Source organism: Colias eurytheme, chromosome 20 (assembly GCF_061535395.1).
Source record: "Colias eurytheme isolate Ceu_HAF_F1 chromosome 20, ilColEury1 Martin Lab GWU primary, whole genome shotgun sequence".
Taxonomy (NCBI): domain Eukaryota; kingdom Metazoa; phylum Arthropoda; class Insecta; order Lepidoptera; family Pieridae; genus Colias; species Colias eurytheme.
Window position 1 is genome coordinate 3,687,677 of NC_142999.1, and position 21,883 is coordinate 3,709,559.

General features: G+C 34.9%; 2 protein-coding genes across 6 annotated transcripts in view; both read right to left on the bottom strand.

The window, feature by feature from the left end:
• The window catches only part of osa (trithorax group protein osa), a 97,673-nt gene extending 89,796 nt beyond the window's left edge, over positions 1-7,877 (bottom strand). For all 5 annotated transcript variants that reach the window (XM_090113671.1, XM_090113670.1, XM_090113669.1 and 2 more), the window contains exon 1: positions 6,689-7,877. In XM_090113671.1, the coding sequence (XP_089969797.1) occupies positions 6,689-7,225 (537 nt within the window). In that variant the 5' untranslated portion in view covers positions 7,226-7,877. The remainder of the gene's footprint in view (positions 1-6,688) is intronic.
• Positions 7,878-8,730: 853 nt separating this feature from the next.
• Positions 8,731-21,883, bottom strand: part of Kat60 (katanin p60) — a 28,805-nt gene continuing 15,652 nt past the window's right edge. The window contains exons 3-10 of the mRNA XM_090113517.1: positions 17,084-17,213; positions 16,523-16,674; positions 14,838-14,996; positions 14,004-14,125; positions 13,456-13,635; positions 12,138-12,296; positions 10,647-10,870; positions 8,731-10,148 (exon numbers count right to left, since the gene is read on the bottom strand). Coding sequence (XP_089969643.1) covers positions 9,950-10,148; positions 10,647-10,870; positions 12,138-12,296; positions 13,456-13,635; positions 14,004-14,125; positions 14,838-14,996; positions 16,523-16,674; positions 17,084-17,213 — 1,325 coding nt within the window. The 3' untranslated portion in view covers positions 8,731-9,949. The remainder of the gene's footprint in view (positions 10,149-10,646; positions 10,871-12,137; positions 12,297-13,455; positions 13,636-14,003; positions 14,126-14,837; positions 14,997-16,522; positions 16,675-17,083; positions 17,214-21,883) is intronic.

A 21,883-nucleotide genomic window follows, 5' to 3' on the forward strand; every position in this document is an offset into this window, starting at 1 on the left:
GAAATTCTAGACAGCAACTGGGTGCTTAGTCCAAGCAAGACAAAATATACCTACAAAGGCAATCTTTGTACTGTTATTATCAAATAAACAATCAATTTATATACAAATCTTATCACAACACGTAAACACGGAATCCATAACTTACATGCAACAAGTGTAAACAAACGGATTACGAGTGTTACTGACCTAATAAAGCAACCCCTTTTCCCAAGCAAGACTTCAATAAAGAACTCCCTTTAGGTACATAGTATCTCGGGTACATAACGGCGGTCGTGACCTTTTAATGTAGGTATACTCAAATGTATAGCCACCCACCCCGCTATATACAAACAGCTTGGATTAAAGAAATATTCACCCCTCTGTGGATATGATGTCATTGACAAATCGAATTTAAATTTTGCTATCTAGACACAAATCAGTTTAGACTTCTGGCTTGAGATTGAGTTGAGGACACTAATTGAATGACTAATTTATGTCAACGATCTATCAATTACTCCGAAATAACATTTCAGAAGAATTATGTTACTAATTAATCAAGTGTCGTATATCCCACAATCATTAAACAAAGAAACATTGTTAAATAAAGAAACTCAATCTGATAAAACAAATACACGTGCGATACACATACGTATCAAATTAGTTATGACACACATTACAACGGAATATTGGCAAGATTCATGAATAACAAAGCTTACGTAACAGTGAGCGGAACAAAAGAGAATCCAAAGACGAAATTCGCATTAATACTTCGTGACGTCTTTGAAACACTTCAGTAGATTATAGAATGTAGGTATATATGAGTCATTTACCTTTCTGACTGCGTTCAGACAGAGGTCCTTGGCAGTGGCCCCTTTTGCATTCATATACATTTATCGATGTGAGTTACGTCATAGCGTTTGCATTATTGAGGTTAGGTTTATTAAAATTTTCATGCGCTAATCGCGCCCATTTTCTTCATTAACTCACAACGTCATTGTTGCTTGCATGACAACATAATAAATGTGTCTATCGTAAAACGATAATGATTGTGGGTAATTAACCTAACTAGTCATTGAATAATTGTGTTGGACTTTGATATGAATGGTGTTAATATGAATTCTAAATCGTGAACTAGCTTTTGCGTTTAGTGGGTATGTTGGTTAATTAAACGCGATCACCATCGGTTAAGCTTTAGCCAACAATGATGTGCTTGACCTACACTGGTCTCCCTTGTTAATAATCCGGCATTTTGATTTCAACCGACTGGTACAGGGGACTGGCAATTACGTGACGTCACGACGGTTAACGACCCCATTACAACATAATATTGTATGAATGAATGCATGCCACGTGACGAGTGACGTTTTTGTCCGCGAAGATTTATGTAAGATTGACCTTACTTAAGAAAAAGCACATGTTGTACCTAACGTAATCTTAACAAAGCTTTATATTACGCCCCAACCTTTATAGCATATTGACTGTTTTGTTCTGCGCTACTTGGTAAGATGGTAAGATACTGAAATGAGGTTCATTAGTAATTGGGATGTGTTTAATTAATCAATCTGAATTCGGTAAAATATCACTTAATAGAATGGGTTACTGATTATTATTAAAGATCGATGTTGTTACTTATCTTTTTGCGACATAATTACGTATAAAGAAATGTATTGGTATTAATTTGGTACTTAGTTATATTAGGTAAAAACTTAAAAAGCATGAATAGGATTATTAATCATATTTTAGCTATCAGCTAAAACGATTCAATTATCAAGCAATAAGGCGAAATCAAGTTTATAACTACTTAGTTACTGAATGGTGCCTACTTCATGTCATAGATAGAAGAGGAAGGATTGGTATTTGTATCTCTGGTCTATAATATCCTATGCGATTGGTTATTTCTATACTGATTCAAAATCATAAGCATGATTGTGAAAACCATTTAGTCATTATAAGCTCAATCGTATGATGAGTATAATGTTAAACAGAAGGCGTAATAACAGGGCAACGTTATTGCGAGATAATCTAGAACACGGGTCCGAGACGTACGCCATTGATTTTACGAAATCCACATCACGGACTCAGAATGAACGGCATCCGTCGGTCCATTCATCTCGTTTTCATGTACACACCGCTATTGCAATACGAAAGCGAGAGCGAAATTTACTCGGGCTGAACTACGCACCACGTACCGCCCTAAATACGAAGAGAATAGAATATCGATCACTAGAACGTTAATTGATAATCAAGAGCACTAAGCGCTCTGCTGTTTATTAGTGGCAGATTTCGACGACTCACCCAATGCTGCTAGTTAGTTCAGTCCGTTGACTTTGTCACCACAACAACTAAAGCGTCCTTTTGTTTAGGAAGTCGTGGGAAAGTAGCGGTATCGGAATGTCGAGAATGAAAAGAAATGTAACACATTGTAAACATCTCATCACACAGCTAAATCTAAATATAGCGGGCGCCGATATCAGCGGCTCGCCCTTGAACCAGTCGCACGGAAACATTTTATTATTATTACCGAGCTGTCGGCGAGCACGAGTATGTCGGGTCGACGACCCCGTAACCACGTGTCTCCTTATCGACAACTATCTAATACGATTGTGGGTAAACAACATATTGAGATAAATGACTAATTCCATAACAGTTGTTTGCTTGAGCCATTTGCGAAATCATCAAGATATCGTCATAGAAATTTCAATCAGCTAACATCGAATTCATGTGACTATTTTGCACTAACAAGGAGGACCTTGTGGACCAAGGAGGAGAACAAAATACTATTTAATTTAAAGAACTAACTAGGTATGTCTTGAGAAACATGAATAACATAAAATGCCAACCAATACCTATCACATCTTAAAAACATACTCGGTTAAGTAGCAAAACGGGATTCAAAAATGAAAACGTTAACGCCGGAACAAACACAAAGAAAGCCGTAACCACAATCGTGCGCTACCATTCCAAATGCATAACTTGTAAACAATAATCGACCAATTGCAAAGCCTTGACGAACGGAAGAACAGCCGCATCGTGGGAAGTGGGACAACATTACGTAACCGGTATTTGTTGGCCAGCCAACCTACACAGGTACATCCTTACAAATGCGTACGACCTTGAATGTGAACTCTAAAGAGTAAATAGGCACGTGCTCGATGCATTGTTTTATGGCAATCTATGGTGCCAACTAGCACTTACCGCATTGAGCTGTCGAGACCAAAATAAATATTCACCTCTTTCGACTAATTTTTATATTTTTCTAAAAATGCATAACCAGCACAACTGGTGCAGTGATAATATCTACAAGAATGGCTGTAAATGATAACCATTAATGTTTAAAGTATATTCAATGGTACAAGTGGCGCGGCGTCAAGTGTATTTATATACTATCACAGCAAACATACATCAAGGGAATGTCGGAGTAGACCACCCTTCCAAGCTGACGCTTAGCAAGATATACAAGTGTCAGATGTCAAGTTCCATTTATGTTGATACATGGTTGATACCTTCAAACACAGTCTGACGGCGTCACCTCTACATAATGTATGTGCGCGACGTGGAAACTGCAAAACGACGCAGAAGTACCGCAGAGCGGTGGCTCTTACAACGTTTCGTAGTTCGCAGGGGAACGCACAAATCTCCGCCTAGAAGCTTGTAATATTTGCCTACACATCAAACTTTCACTATCGCTGCACTTTCGTTTTTATACCCGCTAGCAGCGGCAGCCAGCTTTGTTATTTCTCCAGTGCTAGTTTTTTTCCTTTTTTCATCCGACACACACGACCGTGACGCAGGCTTTTGATGGCTCAGCCTGCTGCCTTTTTGTAAACAAAGAGTGCAACGCATTTCCTCATAGTACCACTTTACTAAGAATATCTTTGTTCACATACCTACCTACCTTGATCATTATTTTCGAAATCACTACATAGTATTTAAAACAAAGTCGCTTTCTCTGTCCCTATGTCCCTATGTATACTTAAATCATTAAAACTACGCAACGGATTTTGATACGGTTTTTTTTAATAGATAGACCTGATAGAGTGATTCAAGAGGAAGGTTTAGTAGGTATATACTTTATTATGTTTTAGACAAAGCGAGCGAAACCGCGAGCGGAAAGCTAGTAATAGGTATATAATATATATAATGTAATCTGATATTGATATTATGTACATTATTATACACAAACTTGTATTTCGTTTGTTGATTGTTGATATTAAATAGAATTTATATTCTAAATTTGATTGTTTGAAAAAAATAATCTTTTGTACCACATATTTAAACTGTATGTTGTACGTCTGATATAGATTTCATGTTTTAGTTAATTTTGTCAAGACAAAATTTGATTGTGTAGTAGGTATGTATCTTATTAAATAACTTTAGTTGCCATAGTCATGCCCATAAGTGCCTAAAAATATCAATTAACTATTTATTCATCATACTAATAGTTTATGAGGATCGATGGATGTTTGTTACTCTTCCATGCAAATACTACTGAACAGATTACAATAAAATTTTGTATGTAGGTAGCTGAATAAGACATAAGGCTTTTTGTCCCGGAAAGCCCGCAAGAATGGAAACTATGCGGGTTTTTCTTTGAAAACGCGAGCGAAGCCGCGGGCGGAAATCTAATTTGAAATAACTGTTTTTATATTTTTCCAAAATTGCTATATAGGTATATACTGACCACTCCTTATGACATGACTTTTCACGATTCTTATTTTGTGTGTGCTAAAAGACGTTGCTACATACAGAATTTCAAGATTATGTGATCACGGGTAGTAAGTACTCTGTATTTTTTGATACCCTTGAAAATATGGAAATTTGTGAAAATTTCCCCCATAAACGGCTGTCTCTTTTGATTATGTTGCTTTATGAGATTGATTTTTCAATGCCTGTAAACTTAGATTGGTCGAGTGAGCAGAATCACTTGATGTTTAGGTTAAAATTTAGTGCTTGATGAGATGCTTTTTGTTGCTTCGGCCAAATTTCAAATTTAAACAAAAGTTTGAAGGAACTTTGGTATTTGTAGGAATGTTTTACATCACCTTTTAAAAGATTATTTTCCTTTATTATTTTCATTTGATTTTCACCAATGCTTTGTATGGTTCTCGAGAAATGTCTTAGCATACAATTTGTTAGTTTGAACAAAAAAGGCAAAGCCAGAAAGATAATTTTACAGGACAAAATTACATTTCAAATAGATAGTAGTTATGAATTAGTAGCTGGAACAACTTTTGTTTTCTATACGCCCATATTAAAAGTACTCTTTGCTAAAATTATACACATACAAAAGATATTATGATTTATGAATATCACAATAATTGATTGTTCCCAAAAAAACTATACTTTATCTAATTTTTATGATTTGAATTTGATTTATTAAGGAATGAAAGTTCAGGATGTTAAATCTTAGAAATGGCAAAACTAATTAGTTTAAATTATTATAAAAATTACAAATCTTGGCTAACTTAAAATTTTTCCCCATTAATGACTTGGATAGTCCTGAACAAATATTGATTTCCACATCTGTACAAAAAAGATAACCACATGTAATTTTGCAATATAGATACTAATAATATATGTCTAGATGGATATTAGGATTATGTTTGTTTTATACTATTTCTATTTTTCTTTGTCCACACAAAATTTAAGAATAAGTAACAATGGTCCTTTTAGAAAATTTTAGTATTCTGCCTATGTAACACTTTTGAAAACTTCATTAAGAAAAACCATCAAGACAGTAGATAGATGTAGCATGGTCTAGGAGAAGAAAATCTAGAAAGGCGCAGTCAGACACGGAGCATGACTTTGTTTTATACTACGTACTACGTAGTGATTTTGATAGAGCATATTTATTGAAGGAGGAAGTATTAGGAGTTAAACACGAACAGACCATCATGCTATATTATATAGGTACTTCTTCATTTCTGGAACTGCTCAATTTCCATACTTTTCATATATTAGGTTCTAAGTCCATTTGTCATAGTTGAAATAAGGTATAATGAGTAAGATAGCTACTTGTGTATTATTTAACAGGTGTTCGATTTAAACTATGTATTTGGGATATATCATATTATGGCTCCAACTGTTTGGTGAAAACTGAAAACCTTTTTTGTTAAATGAGTCTGCATATTATGCTTTAAAATTCTAGTTTTGCAATTAAAACTAAAGTTGTTCCCTAAAAAACATCTATGGAAATAAAAAAAAACATAAATTGCTTGTTCGTCTTACAAATTGTTGTTTTGAAGACATTTAAAAATTTACTTTCGCTATTATAGCATGGTATATTTTTAAATAAAATACTGAATATCATAACATACTGCAACTCGTTATGTTTAAATTATGCCAAAAGTTTCCAAATTACCTGACATTGTTTACTACTTTACTTATTTACGGTGAATATTAAATTAGATCTTTTTTTTTTGTACGATGTTTCCTTTACTATCGGCATACAGGCTGGAAGGCATTATACAGTTATACCATATTGATATAATTATATGAATATTTGATATATTTCTTTGTTTAATGCAAACATTTGTATTTGTGGAAATAATTCAAACTCAAATAATGTACACTACTATGTTATCTTTAAATAAATGATTTAAAACACACAAACAAGAGATTTATAATCAATGCAATGCTAAACTCAAATTAAAGAAAAGCTTTTTCAAAATTTGGAATATTAAGTGTTTAGAAAACAGAAGCCACTCACCGTTGAATTTCTGTATGGTCCTCCTTGTGGATTATAAGGTGGCATAGGCCGTGGCGGTGGCCAGCCCGGCCCATAGGCGCCCTGAGGCTGGTCATAACTGTTCGGATAACGGTGTGGCGGCGCGCCACTCGATTGTAACAACGAATTTAACGTGGGTGTCGGGCCTGGTGCTTGCGACACAGCCTGACCCGGAAAGAATCTTTGTTGTTGAGGCGGCCTCGGTTTACCAGGGAAACCTGGCCTCGGCGAATAATAAGGATCTGTACCTTCCGGATACCTATACCCGCCGTATTGGTCAGGTCCCGGCCTCTCTCCCCGGTCGTGGCCCGGCACATCGCCCCCGTCCCGGGGCTGACCTGGCTCGACCGACATAGGCGATTTGCTCTTTGTATTCACAACGCCATCGAGCGGAACGCGCCCGACGGACTTATCGGTGCCGTTTTGTATCAGAGCGTTCCGAGAATCACTGAGCTGCTCCGATGGAGTCTGATCTACGCTCGTTTCACTACGCTGAGACTCTGCCTGCGTAGCAGCCATGTTCGGCTGGTAGCAGCCGTCCCCGCTTAAACTAGCTTTTGCGATCGACCGGCTCACTTACGTTACATCGAAAACGGGCGTCGGATTGCAAAACCGCGACGCGGACACTTCCATCACTAATAACCCGAATACTTCGCACAAATTATAACGCGAAATGACGAAAAATCGTTCACCGACGCACACACATCGATCACATATCTACTCCATTCGCATAAACGAGGTTATGGAAAAGGTTACATAGCTAGCGGTCGCTTTTGTCATGATCAAGTTGAACATTTCATATCACTTACACATTCTTAACTTTCTGTATGCAATCACTGAATAAAAACTTATCCACTAGATTATGTCGCTAATATTATACTTAAAACAGAACAATAGAATCACGAAACTTCCAAAATTATTAGCGTCCGCCATTAGCGGACTCGAATTCTACAGCGCTTCACTACGCTTTTGCCTATATTCACATCGGTCACAGAAAATCAAAAGAGGTAAGCGTGATAATCACAGTTATGTAAATACTTTTAAAAGTAATGTACATGTAATTATAGAATTATGACGCCACTTTTATTTTATAAAGGCACCAAATTTATAAATGTAACGAAATTATCTGTGCATGTTTACATTTCCGTAATATTGCGACCACGTAGTAACTACAGGCATACCAACATACAGTTAAATTTCATTTCCGCTGGCGCCAAACATCTGTGCCTATGTTCACTTTGAACTACTCCAATACTAATCTTTGTATCTATAGAAATAATCAATTAAAAAATCTTCTGAATAAATACTATGTAAATAAATAATAAACTTTTAATTTTTAAGTAAACTTATATTTTTCTAAGATTATACCAACATTGAGAAATAAAATATAATTTTCGATATGGCAACTGGCAATTAGAGACTCAAAAATAAATATGAAAAGAGCGCGTTTATTACAAAATTTACTTGCCATCATTTTAAAATTCCTTTCTTTTTAGAAACTATGTCCCTGAAAAATAATTCTTCTATATTTATCACGCCTATATAGTGTTTTAAATGAGAAGAATGTCCCTTGCCCGGCCCAACAAAATGCACACAGCACACCTCTAAGTAGCACACCATACTGGAGCAAATTAAATTTTGGTAAACTAGCTGACTGTTTAAAAAATAATAAACTGTGGAAATTGGAATGGTTGGATTGTTGGTTGGGTGTTAAAAAAAATACGCATAATTTATTTTGTTGTGTACTTACATAAAAAGTTTAGCACTGCATAATTTAATACGATAGAGCCACGATAGAGCAGACGTAATCGAAAATCTGGCAGAAAAATTAAACTACAATTTTCTTTATAATAATTATTTTTCAAGTTTATAAGTTTTAATCTGAAGCGGGAAATGCGGGTTTTCTTCGTACGCGTAGTCTAAGACTAAGCGGACGAAACCACAGGCAGAAAGATAGTTAATTATATAATTTTTTGTCATCTCATGTATACGATACAAAGGTTGACAAAATAAAACTATTTTGTGGTTTTGGAGTTTCTTTATTTTGTTTTTAATAAACAGAAGTTACAATGGATGCAAAAATATTAATTCTTTTCCAATATAATGTTAAAATTATATTCATTTATCAAGATTATAAATTTTGTATTTTTTATTTGAATGTAAATCTAAATCTAACATTATTTTATTAAGATGCAAGTTATTAAAAATGAAAAAATGCTCTTGTAAATCGTTGTTATCGATCACATTACAGCCAAAAATAAGGAGAAGACTTGAGTGTGAAACAAAAACCACGTTAGGATTTAGCTAAAACATTATAATAACATACATAATTTTAATTGAAATTGAGCGAGCATTAGTTACATGCCAAAATATTTCTCTCATTCATATAAACATACTTGAAAAAATTATAAAAAATATCTATAAACATACAATTATAAATTAGTTATGGCATAAAATTATACTAAACTATGAATCTCATTACACGCTAAATTAAGTACAAAGATCACGATGAATAAATACAAGACGAAATGTGACGACAGATCTTATGATTTCGAAGGGCTCTAACTTACGTGATTGTATTCTATTGTATTTTGTGCTTGTGTGGTACAAAATCTAATACTTATAGCGGGATATGTCGTATCGTTACATAATATTACACCTGAATTTAAAATCGGCAATATGTTTAGATAAATGCATTGGTGATTTTTCTTATATTTATGTAAAAATGCCTAACTGATACATGATAAAAAATGTTAAATAAATAAATGGCATGGTTTCGATGATAAAACTTAATACGACACATCTATAAGCTCACAATATTATTATTTTCGTGTAGTTAAGTCAATGTCCCAATTGGAATGTATCATACACTATACTTTTAACGGATGCATTTATTTTCCTATGCCACTGTACAATTGTTTAATACTGAAACAGTCTGTTTCGCGACTTATCCTATAAGGCAATTTTTAAATACTTGAACTTTCAATCGTGTCTGACACCGTCTGTTGGGGAATACTTCTGAGCGATAGAGAACAATCAAAATGGCGACGAAACATCGTTTATAAAATGGCGCGTATTCTTTTTTTCTGTCATTGTCATTTGTGTAAATTTATCGATATAATCCACATTAAAACATTTCTTGCAATTTCAGTTTTAATTTTTTGTCAGGTAAACTTTGGCGCCATTTCTGTTCTCTATGTTCGAAGTGACAATTGTCCACAGATAATAATTGTTCTACGTCAATCAGGAGGAGCCGAACTCGTCCATCCACGTGAGGTATTTCTGGATGTCGCCCTTCGAGACCGACTTGTTACATTTTGCGATGGCCTCCACAAAGTCTTGTCTGGTGACTGGCAGGTCGAGTTCCTCCTTGGCAAGCTGCTTTATTTGCTCCGGTTTGAGACCGGCGATTTTTCTACGCATCGACATCATTGATGCATCCCTGTGAAATTAATTAGGAGTTATTAGGGTCATTGTCTATCTATTTACAAGCTTTATAACGCGGATTTGCTTATTGATACAAAAAAAATCGCTATTTTATTATACTAGTAATTTAGTATATAAAGAGGTAAATTTGTATATTTGTAGGTGACAATCGAAGGAACATATCCAATCCAACCATGAAAATTATACTAACAGAAAGCTAAACATTGTATTAAACTGTATTTATTTTTAAACCATGAACAGTTAATTGGAGACAAAACACGTTTGTAGGTGCGTACATGCGTGTTAAGTAAAATAAAATTATAATTTAACATACTTTTAACCCATTGAGCCCCGAACGGCCCGATCGGTCCACGACACAATAGATTTTCTATTGTGTCTGTGATTCCGGGGCCTGAGTTATTACATATATTAACATTTCTTTCTGATTAAAACCTACTGATTAAATCTTTTTATCGAACATTTGTCACAAAACTCATACAAAATTCTTCTATACCTGCAGACATTAGTGATATCCGCTCCGGAGTACCCATCCAGTTTCTTGGCAATAGCCCGCAGGTCAAGCTCCTGGTCTACCTTGACTTCCCGTAAGTTAATGGCTAGTAGGGCTTCCCTGCCCTCTTGTGTGGGCAGCGGAATGTATATCCTTTTCTCGAGTCGTCTCCGGAGCGCCTCGTCTATGTCCCAGGGGAAATTGGTCGCTGCTAGCACCATTACTACCTGTAATGGGTGGTTGTAGGTTAAAATTATTAAATCTATAATATAAAAATGAATCGCAAAATGTGTTAGTGTATAACTCGAGAACGGCTGTACCAATTTCGTAATTCTTTTTGTTTATAATATTCCGTGAAGTACGAGGATGGTTCTTATCGAGATAAAACGTAAACATGTACCACAGGCGAAGACGGGGCGTATAAAAAAATGATTTTATATGCACATTGTTACTTGAAAACAATCAAACCCATTTAATTCAAATTTCAATTATTCTGCATCTATCTATTCAATAAATAAAATCATTCATTGAGTATGTATTAAAATATCACAATTTAAACTCAAGGATCGCGGATCGCCTCAAGTACTATAGTAGAGCCATTTTAATAGGCAACATTTGACAGTTCAACAAAATTCAACAACGTAACCTAGTAACGACAACATAGAATAACATGATATTTCGTTTTGTTAGAACTGCACATTTGCTTTACTTTTTTCAATTACGATGACATATTTATTATAATAATGACTTATATAAGTAATTTTAGGATTTGATTTTACTGATAAACCATTCTAAACATAATAAACAATTTCTGATTTAAAGAACTGACGTCGCTACAATTTTGTGTCAATAAACCTTTTTTCTTTTTAAATACCAGAGACGTTACTCTAAAAATCAAAATCAGACATCTAGAATCGAATGCATTGATTACTTGGGAATAAAAATTATCATAAATTATTGACATGTGTTTCAAGTTCGATTGACAAATGTTTTAAGTCCGTATCGATTAATTCACTTTAATCGATGTTTTTATGCAGGTTACCACCCTATGAAGATAAAATTGATAGACGTCAAATGTTGCCTATTAAATTGGCTCTACCTACTTACTATTTACAGTGAAATAAGTACAAAAACAAAAGTAACAAAACAGAGATTAAAACAAGTATAAGAACAAGGTAAGTATTCAAATTTCAGGCATACAGCGTGTGTATATGCGTGTGTGCCCGTATGCGTGTGTATGTACGAATATGTGAGTGTATTGTCTTATATTAAGTTGGTCTTAGAGCGGCCGTATACGGGCGGCTCGAGCAGTTATCGGCTGAGCGACGTACACAGACTGCTCGAGCCGTGTACGGCAGTGAATGAATGTCAATAGTTCACCGCGCGGTCGCGGCTTCAAGCCGTCGGTCTCAACTGCTTGAAGCGGTCCGTGTACGGCCGCCCTTAGCGAACTCAAATTACATTTTTTTTTAATTTATTATTTATGTATTATACCTTAGCGGGCTCATCGGTAGCGGAGCCGAGCCCGTCCATCTGCACGAGCAGCTCGGACTTGACGCGGCGCGAGGCCTCGTGCTCGCTGTCCGAGCCGCGCCGCGAGCACAGCGAGTCTATCTCGTCTATGAATATCGTGGACGGCGCGTAGAATCTCGCCTGCAATCAAAAATTATAAATAAATAATAATAAATTATAATAAATAAATTTTTAGTGTACAGAGGCTGGGGTCTTCAAATTAAATACCGGATATGCTGAACTACTTTATTACACGTTAACTTAGGTAGGCGAGTGGCAGGCGAGTGGCAGGCGACTGGCTCTCGCAGGAGTGTCGCCATTCGACGCGCCACAAGCCGCTGAATTTACAATATTCAATTACTGCGAATAATAACACACACTACAAATTCTTTATTTGAGAGTAACAAAGAACCATTTCAAACACACTACACAAAAATAAAGTAAGTTCATTATAATATCTGGATATCTTTGAAAAAAAAATCCTACTAATATTATAAATGCGAAAGTTTGTGAGGTTGTGTATGTGTGTGTTTGTTACTCTTTCACGCAAATACTACTGAACCGATTACAATGAAATTGAGCACACATATAGAAGGAAATTTGGATTAACACATAGGATAGGTTTTATCCCGGAAATCCCACGGGAACGCGAACTATGCGGGTTTTTCTTAAAAAACGCGGGCGAAACCGCGGGCGGTAAGCTAGTAAACAAATAAAGAACAAAAAGATCGATTAATTCATATTAGTACACACGCTAAAGATCGAGTGATACAGGATATTCAAGATCAATCAAATATCACAGAAATAAATTAATTTAAATTTGTATAAGATGAGCAGAGAACAACAACAGAGCGCTAGCCTGACGCCGCGCTATAACGACAAGCTATGTTATAACTACTGGTACACTCTGTAGTGTCAGGCCTTTTTTTACACATTTTATTTTAAACTCTAACTAAATGTTAGTTAAATTGCAGTGTAATGACCGAAAATTTAATATGCGTATAACAAAATATGTCTAATCTCCTAAATCCTTCCTCTTATTGTTAATGACGAGCACTCATACTATTTTCTCTTATTCTCTGTGACCATTATGAAGCATATAAAAAATAAAAATTAATCTTCCCCCTGTTTTTTTTCCATTCTTATAAGTATTATGAATTACATTTGTAGCTGCATTTTTTGTAGCTGTTTTTATTCTCTTATTGCTGCAATCTGCTGCCATCTTGCATGGAGCGACAAGCAGCATGTTGAACAATTTTACAGAAACATTTATAGCTAATTAATAATATAAAATACTAACCATTTCAAACAGCAGCCTCACTAATTTCTCCGACTCGCCCCGGTACTTAGAAGTAAGTGTGGACGATGAAACATTAAAAAACGTCGTCCCACATTCAGTAGCGACTGCCTTAGCTAACATCGTCTTTCCTGTACCAGGCGGACCGACCATTAGTACGCCTTTCCAGGGTCGACGTATTCCCTGAAAAATTATAGGAATTTGTTAACTACCTACCTTTAAATAAATATTTTTTGTTTGTATAAATAGTGGTGATGTGATATCTGTCGCAGTCATCTGGTTGAATCTGCTATTTGACTAGCGCGTTCATTGAATGACTAAACGACTACTCGTCAAGTTGTTGACTGAACGTCATTTAGCATTTAGTTGTTTTTGATAAGGGAGTGTGTTAGGTTAGGTTCGTTGTTTTTTTTAACTACACAATAGTAGTTATAGGAGCCCCGCGAAGCAGTGCTTGTTTATAGATATTATAGATAATATGTGCACGCTGGAGCGCGTCTATAACTTTGAAAACATCTTAATTAAAGTTGAATATAAATTAAATATTATACCTTAAAGAAGTCCGGCATCCACATGGGCAACACGACCGCCTCCTCCAAGAGCCGTTTCGCTTCTGACAGATCGGCGATGTCGTCCCACCTTATGTTCGGATTCTTTTGTACTATGTCCCTTTCTGTAACGATATTTTATAAATTAGTGTATGAATTGGAAAAAAAACAGATTTTTTTTGTATTTCAACTTAATGTTCAATATTGTAAGCTATTATATAGTTCAGTAAAACGCATAAAAGTTGCTTTTGAATAAGCAAGTGTTTAAGGTAAGATAATTCTAATTACAATGATTTTTTCAAAAAACATCGAATGCAGTTGGATATTTTTTTCTTGTTTCGATGTTTTTATAACAGTATAGAACAAAATAAATTTGAAACTTAGTTATTGATAGATGTAATACAGTCGTAGAAAATATTTGAAAGTACCAATATTATTGTTATCAGCTATATTGTAGAGGCGCATTTAATCAGATCTTACTTTCTCTAAGCGATGACAAATGTTATCCTATCTCACATTTCCGCATCTATCTCGGTATCTTTGTATTTCCGTTATATTATGTTCCGTTTTACGTTACCATCTTTACAATTGCGTCATAAAATCTTAAGTTTGTTAATCCAAAGCTATCTAGTATCATGTCTACATATTGTTGTACCTGTCCTGTTTTTCCTTGTTGCTGTGCTCCTTGTTGCTATCGTTGTTGCTGCAATATCCATTAGGTTAGCCAGACCAGATCTTCTGTGTCACTGTTGTTGTTGTCCCTGTCCTGTTTGTCCTTGTTGCTGTGATCCTCGTTGCTTGTTGCTATTGTTGTTGCTGCTATATCTATCTACTCACCCAGCATGTCGACCAGATCACCGTCCGCGGCGGAGGGCGGCTCGAACCGCCTTTCATCCTCCTTGTTGTGTTTCTCGTCGTCTGTATCCCCGTTGTTGTTGTCCCTGTCCTGTTTGTCCTTGTTGCTGTGATCCTTGTTGTTTGTTTCTTTCGTTTTTGCTGCAAAATTTGAAGAAAATAAAATAAGCTTGTAGTTTGTATTTTTGTGATAGATATATCGCAAACAATTGCGAGCGTTTACAAACTGGCAACAATGTTTGCAAACGGCGAAATCATACATTTTCTTGTGTCAGATAAAATATTTAAATATAATAGAAGATAATATTATTAAATATATTTTTCCCAAAGCAAAGGGTGCACCAGTTGTTTACACAAAAATCGAGATCTTTTAATTAAAAAATGTTTATTTGGAATAAAATGTTATTTTGAATGGTCAATGTCATTGTCTTGTTGTAGTTTATATTTCACTTATTTCAATCTTTTGTTAATATTAACTGGTAGAGACAAACCGGGTTTTTATTGCAATAATAATAGCATGCCTATATTCCAGCTAGACTTCAAATAAAAGATTTTTTAGGCAAGCTTCGGTAACAAAAAATATTTTCTAACAGAAAACTCTAAAATCAATTTGATAGATTCGCTATGGTGCAACCGCAATTGAAAAAGATAATGAATTTCAAATTTGTCACTGTTTCCGATATATTCAGGAAGCAGTTTCTCGAAATCACAAAAGGGCATGAATTGCACGGCCTGATAAGCACATATTAAGATTCTGAATAGCCGAATTATCAGTCATAATAAATAATAACAATAAAGCGATTACGTATCTAATAACCATAACGATGTATATCGAATCGGATACAAATTATCAACAACCGCTCCTTAAAAAATGATCATAACATAATGACTTCATTACGAGCTAGGCGAAGTTATTCGAGCGCAACCGTTCGATTTGGTAACGTATGTCTCATGAGAATGTATTGTTGCATTTTTCCTATCGCCTGTAGAGACGGTAGTGAATTAATAAGGAATATCTATTGTTGTGCGTACCGACCTAATTCTTTGTAGAAAAGACGTAATGGAAAACAGTCTGTGTTTGAGTACTTCAGTATACATGGGTTTTTCGTTGCCTATTGTTGTTGAGAATATGTCTATCAAATATGGATATGAAATTTTCGATTATTGTGTAGGATCTTAAAATAGTTTATTATAATGGGTGTACGTCATTATAAGTAGAAAAACTTTTCGATTTTTATTCAATGAAAAAGGTACATTTACAACGTTTAAATCGTTCAATATAAATACCTTTTATTATATCACGGAAGTTTTTTGCATGAGCTCTCAGGCTGGTTCGATCCATTTACTGATACATAAATTTGTTCTTTTTTATTCACAACGTGAACGATAAAGTTCTAGTAATAGATATAATTTTATCGATTTATCTCAATATTATAAGAAGAAATCTTTATATCTTTGAAATCGATTTATTATTATATACATAGTAAGAATATTTATTACTTTACCAATTCACGCTAACAAATAAATAAAATTAATGGTACGACGTGGTTGTCCAAAAGTATATTTAACAATAAAACGAACCCAAACCAAATACAAAGTCAAGTTTATTCCAGCATTGCTGATAGACCTCTGTTGGAAAAGTATAGAGGAATGTCCCAAAAACTCACCGCTATGTGCCTTATTCGTGTTTATCTTCGGGTTCCGTACATCGGACGTCTTCCTCTGCGATGTGGTAGCGTTCCTCGGCGCCGGCTTCTTGCTGTCCGCCGTACGGTTGTTGCGCACGTTGTTGCGGGCTGACTTCATTGCTGGTGGGCCTCTGTTCAAGAGTAGGATTAGTTTAGAAACTGCAAATGATTAGCTGCACTTTGCTGTGTTAATGAAGATTGAGTTTTCCCTCTTAACAAGAAAGGAGCTCAACTTTTGGAAATTCGGTTAAGTTAAAATCTATCGAAATAGTTTGTCGAAATATAAACAAATATCTGACTTAACAGAGGTCTGTGAATAGGAATGCATGCAAAAGATAATGTAAATTTACGCGAATAACATATTTACATCTTGAAAAAAACTTTGCTACTTTTATTAAAAGCGAAGTCTGTACGATTTTAAGTTCATCTTTACTCCAAAACCTGGATAAAATCCCGCATATTATTACGTTTTTTCCCCCATTGTTACGATTCAAAAGCTATCACACAAAAATACTAATATATTTAATTATATCCACATACTTATGTTCAACACTGGTGGGCGGTGGCCACGCGTTGGGATCTCTGTCGGGCGGTGGCGGCCATATGTCGGGGTCGAGCTCGTGCGGCGCGGGCGCCCATATCTGGTCGCGTGTTGGTAGGTCTTCTAGGTCTGCGGGAGATGAATGTTTAAATAAATAACTTATTAAGGCAGCTTAGAGACTTGTTTAAATAAATAACTTATTAAGGCAGCTTAGAGACAAGTTTAAATAAATAACTAATTAAAAGCTAGCTGAAAAACTTGATTGAAAATATTGAGCATTAGCGTCAACGTCTTTCTAGGTGAATTACCAACTTTCTTGAATCTATAGTTAAGAAGCATTGTTAATATAATATATAGTCAAACTATTATACAGATATCTTTAACCTGGTAGATGCATCAGTTTTATGGGCTAAATTTCCTTACATCATACTGCATCCATCATCATAACAAAAATCAACATCATCCGTCATCAACTGAATAATGACCTGCTACCTAAACTTTTATAACTCCTTAAAGATATTAGTCCTACGTTTGCACGATGACTCAAGTAGAGCAGTTCAGTCTCGTTTCGGAAAACCGGATACCGATAAATGTCTTAAGAATACACGTCCAATAAACGTTACTTTAAAACACCATTAACAGGTCCCAGAGTGAAAAAGTGCAGTTCACTCGAATACCGACCTCGCATATTTTGCACTTAATCAACAAGGTAATTGAGGATTTTAAAACATTTCACCACTATTTAAGTTAATTACTGCATTGTGAGGTATTCGCAGAAAAGTTTAAGTGTGAAAAAAGTTTTCAAGTCGCCTTTGTCGTTGTTACTTTGATATCGTATAGAAAATAATAATAAAATTTTTTGTTAAGATGGTTACAATAAATATAATGATAAAATACTAGTTAAGTGTTACAAGATAGAACATCAAGATACAACGAAGACAAGATGTTTTTTAAAAATCTTTTTTAAAATCTACAATCTCTTCAGAACAATAAAGCAATTCACAAATGTGACAAAGGTTTTCCCATCTTAAATTTTATTCCTTTAAAATTTAATGAGCAGCAGACAAAACATTTTTATCGTGTGCCACTTTACGTGCTAATCTTATGTTTATTTGAAGGCATTTCCCCGAAATTTTTTATAATTAAGTTCATATTTGGCGTCCACATTTCCGTATCATATAAAACAACAGATGAGCTATCTCCGGGATGACACTTAACAGCTAGGTCATCAGTCAAGCCCTCTCGAAGGTTCTAGAGAATTCTGCACCAAGTAGGAACACCCACACTGACATAGTTATTACATTTTTGTGTTAAGCAAGAATTGAATTGTATGAATGCGTGGGAGACAGGAATGCCATTAAATCAACCGCAAGCTGTATTACCGTGGTTATTATCATTTAATAATGGAGCGGTTGACACTTATTTACACTTTATATTTTGCTTGCTATACAAGGTTCCGTAAACACACTGCAAATTATAAAGTAATAAATACATTTTACGACTTAGAGGGACTACGAAGTAACTTTGAAAATAATCTGCGAGCTCGTAATTTCATTCGATTTTACAGAAAAATTATTGTGATCTTTCATAGAATAAATAATATATATACCAAATATGTAGTTCTATTAGGAACAGGTCACGTGCCCACTTAGTACAAAACAAAAAAAAAGCCTCAGCGGTCAAAACACGGTCACACCGCTTCGTAGAACCACCGTGAGGTCAAGCATGCGTGTACAATGTAAATAACATTACTGCTACATTACGACTCTGAAAGTGGACGGTAAACTGGATTGCGTTTGCACCTTCGAAAGTAAATGTTCAAGACGGAGCGCAATACGTTGCGCCAACAAAAGACCAGCCGCTTTATCTGACAATCTGTGTCGCTTTAGTTTAGCATGATCGCGAAAGGACAATCCTTGGGTAAAGTTTTCTAGTAACAGTAAAAATAGTAAAATCTTAGAGGAAGATACTTATGGGCTAGAGGAAAATTCGCCAAGTACTTCTATATTTTCATCACACAATAGTATAACTTACTATTATAGTTGTATGTTTCTTACTTTTAATTCGTATACATTATATAAATCTAACTACATAATAAGTGAAGCTGTTAATTTTAATAGCGTCTTGGATAAGGTATAATAAAGGCTTATAAAATGACGTTCATTGGTGCCTGCACTGAAGGTTATATCACATTTTCTCTCTTCCAATGCATTCAATGTAATAAAAGCCTATACAATTAATGAACGGTAAATTCTATGATCATAAAACCAAGATATCCGTTAAGTTAGGCCGGAAATTACAAAGCTACATCGACAATAACGTTTTTATTATCTAGCAGTATACCATGCACTTCCACGAAGTAGTAAATCAATTGGACACAGTTTTTTAATCATAGACCGTTGATAAAATCTTAAACTCGGAGCAAATCCAGCCCAATACGCACCATTTGAGGCTATTTATTATTTAAGCATTTCGTTATTTTGCCCTGATATTTTTACCCTATTAATAAAATAACAAATGTGGTTAACGTGTTCCAACAAATGACCACAGATATATGGTAAGCCATTATTTAGTGTCAAGCATCTGCATCGCGTGTTCTATCATTTCGAAATAAATTCGCAGATTATCGTTAATCATATCAATTTAAAATTCAAGATAAAACAGTTAGATGCTGTTTTATTTAAACACGATTTTTTAAACACATTGACGATGCATATGCGTGAAATGTCAATGTCATTATGACATTTAGTTCTACAGAACTATCGCGTTATAAGGAAGGTCTTAATGAGGAGTAATTTACATCCTTTTATCGCGATACCGAATCATAAAATATATAAACATTGACACAACAAACTTTTACAGCGATAACATTTACAATTGATGCATCAAATTTATTCAACTAATTTGTGACAACAGGCTCGTGTTCTAACAATCTCGATAGGACAGTACAAGGTGGCACAAGAGATTGGAAAGTGGCTATATCTGATCTGCGGGCCGCAGCGTGCGAAATCGTGATCGACACGGAACAGAAAGTTCAGGTCCCTTGCTGACATTTCACTAGATTACCTTTCAAACTTTGCTCGATATTCAACTGTTTCGAAATTGATGCAATCGACTTGAATAAACATGATACCATATTAACTTTAATTGCGTCGCAATTTGTAGTATATTTTGTGTCCGGCTTACATCATCGTAACGAGATAAAATAAATATAGCAGAAGATGTTTCAACTATTACTAATTGAACTGTTTCGGTTGTTTACTAATAGTTTTCATTGAAATTTTTAAATCCTATATCAAAGTATTGAATGAACAAGTACCAACAGACATAACTATGTACCAGCCATTGTGTCGATGCGATAAAAACAATGTGTACATATACGCAACAGTATCATTTCCATAACTTCATAATATCTAAGTACAATCCTATATAAATTTTCGATGCATGATAATTGATACCCAATAAACATCTAAACAATTAACCGCAGACAACGAAAAATATCGGATATCCTTTTAAAATGATACAATTGCGAGAATCAATAGACGCACGGGCGGCCGAAAGAACAATGACGTAAGTACAAACAAATCGAGTACAATGAGAGTACAATTCTAATTAATCAATAGCGATGTAGTGTCATCCCACACACCTATATAGGTGAGGCGATAAGCCATTGTTCCTCGGAGGGACCAGAATTAAGATTCGGGTCAAGTAACAGGAGAATACATTATCGCTAATTAGTGACGACAATAAAATTATTTTATTTTGAATACAATTAATCGTCGATTCACTTGTAGCACCTGAATGCATCAGCTTATAATATGTGAATGTATTGTCTGATGTGCATCAGGAATACTTGAACGAATAAATTCGATAGAGCAATCATTAGAAAAAGCTCGCAGACCAATTAATCTTATGATAGATACTTTGAGAAATAAATTGTACAATTTGTCACTATTTCTATGTACAAAGAAAACAAACAATTGAAAATTATCATCTTACGTGAGACACAAAGGCAATTACTTTTTTAACGCCGATTTATTGTTGGATTATAAGAAGACATTTGAATTATAATTTAAACCGGAGTTTCAAAATATTCCTATTTAATATTTTATGCGCTGTCGCAATTTATCATTAAAACCAACACACTAAAACCAGAAATCTTTCAACCCAACAATGCTCTCATAAAATTCAATGTTCCTTTATTCCAACAACACAAATAACTGCAGCACTTTATAGGATCATTAAAGCAGAAGTCGCCAATCGTCTTATAATACCCAGTACAGAACGGTTCAATCAACGTCAATTACTTCGTACTTTGACCTTACAAGAGGATGAAATTACTAGAGATTAGTGTGCGCAATGCGCATTAACAGGTCTGGGAGGAACAATTAACAGCTCAGTCTTGCCGTTTGAACGCAAACCAAGCCATCTATTTATTAGAATCAGCTTTAATCCTATCTGATTAATTTGATAGAATTTATTTTCGTAGAATATATTTGTAGGAAAAAATGATACCGTTATGATCGTTGCAGAGATAACTCAAGTATAATTTGTTATGGTCGCTAACAAGCACATCGTGCAATCTATAAATCTCAAGAAGCCTATTTCTGGTCAATATCGCAGCAAGAATTTCAGTCAAATTGATTTAACAGTATTAGCAATACTGAACAACATACATTCTTTCACGTACCTACACGTATACAAATTTTCGCAAGGCATACATCAATTAAGGTAAATAAATAAGTTTATGCCCATAACCCTTGCACCAAAAAATTTACGTGATAGGCAGCACGTATCAA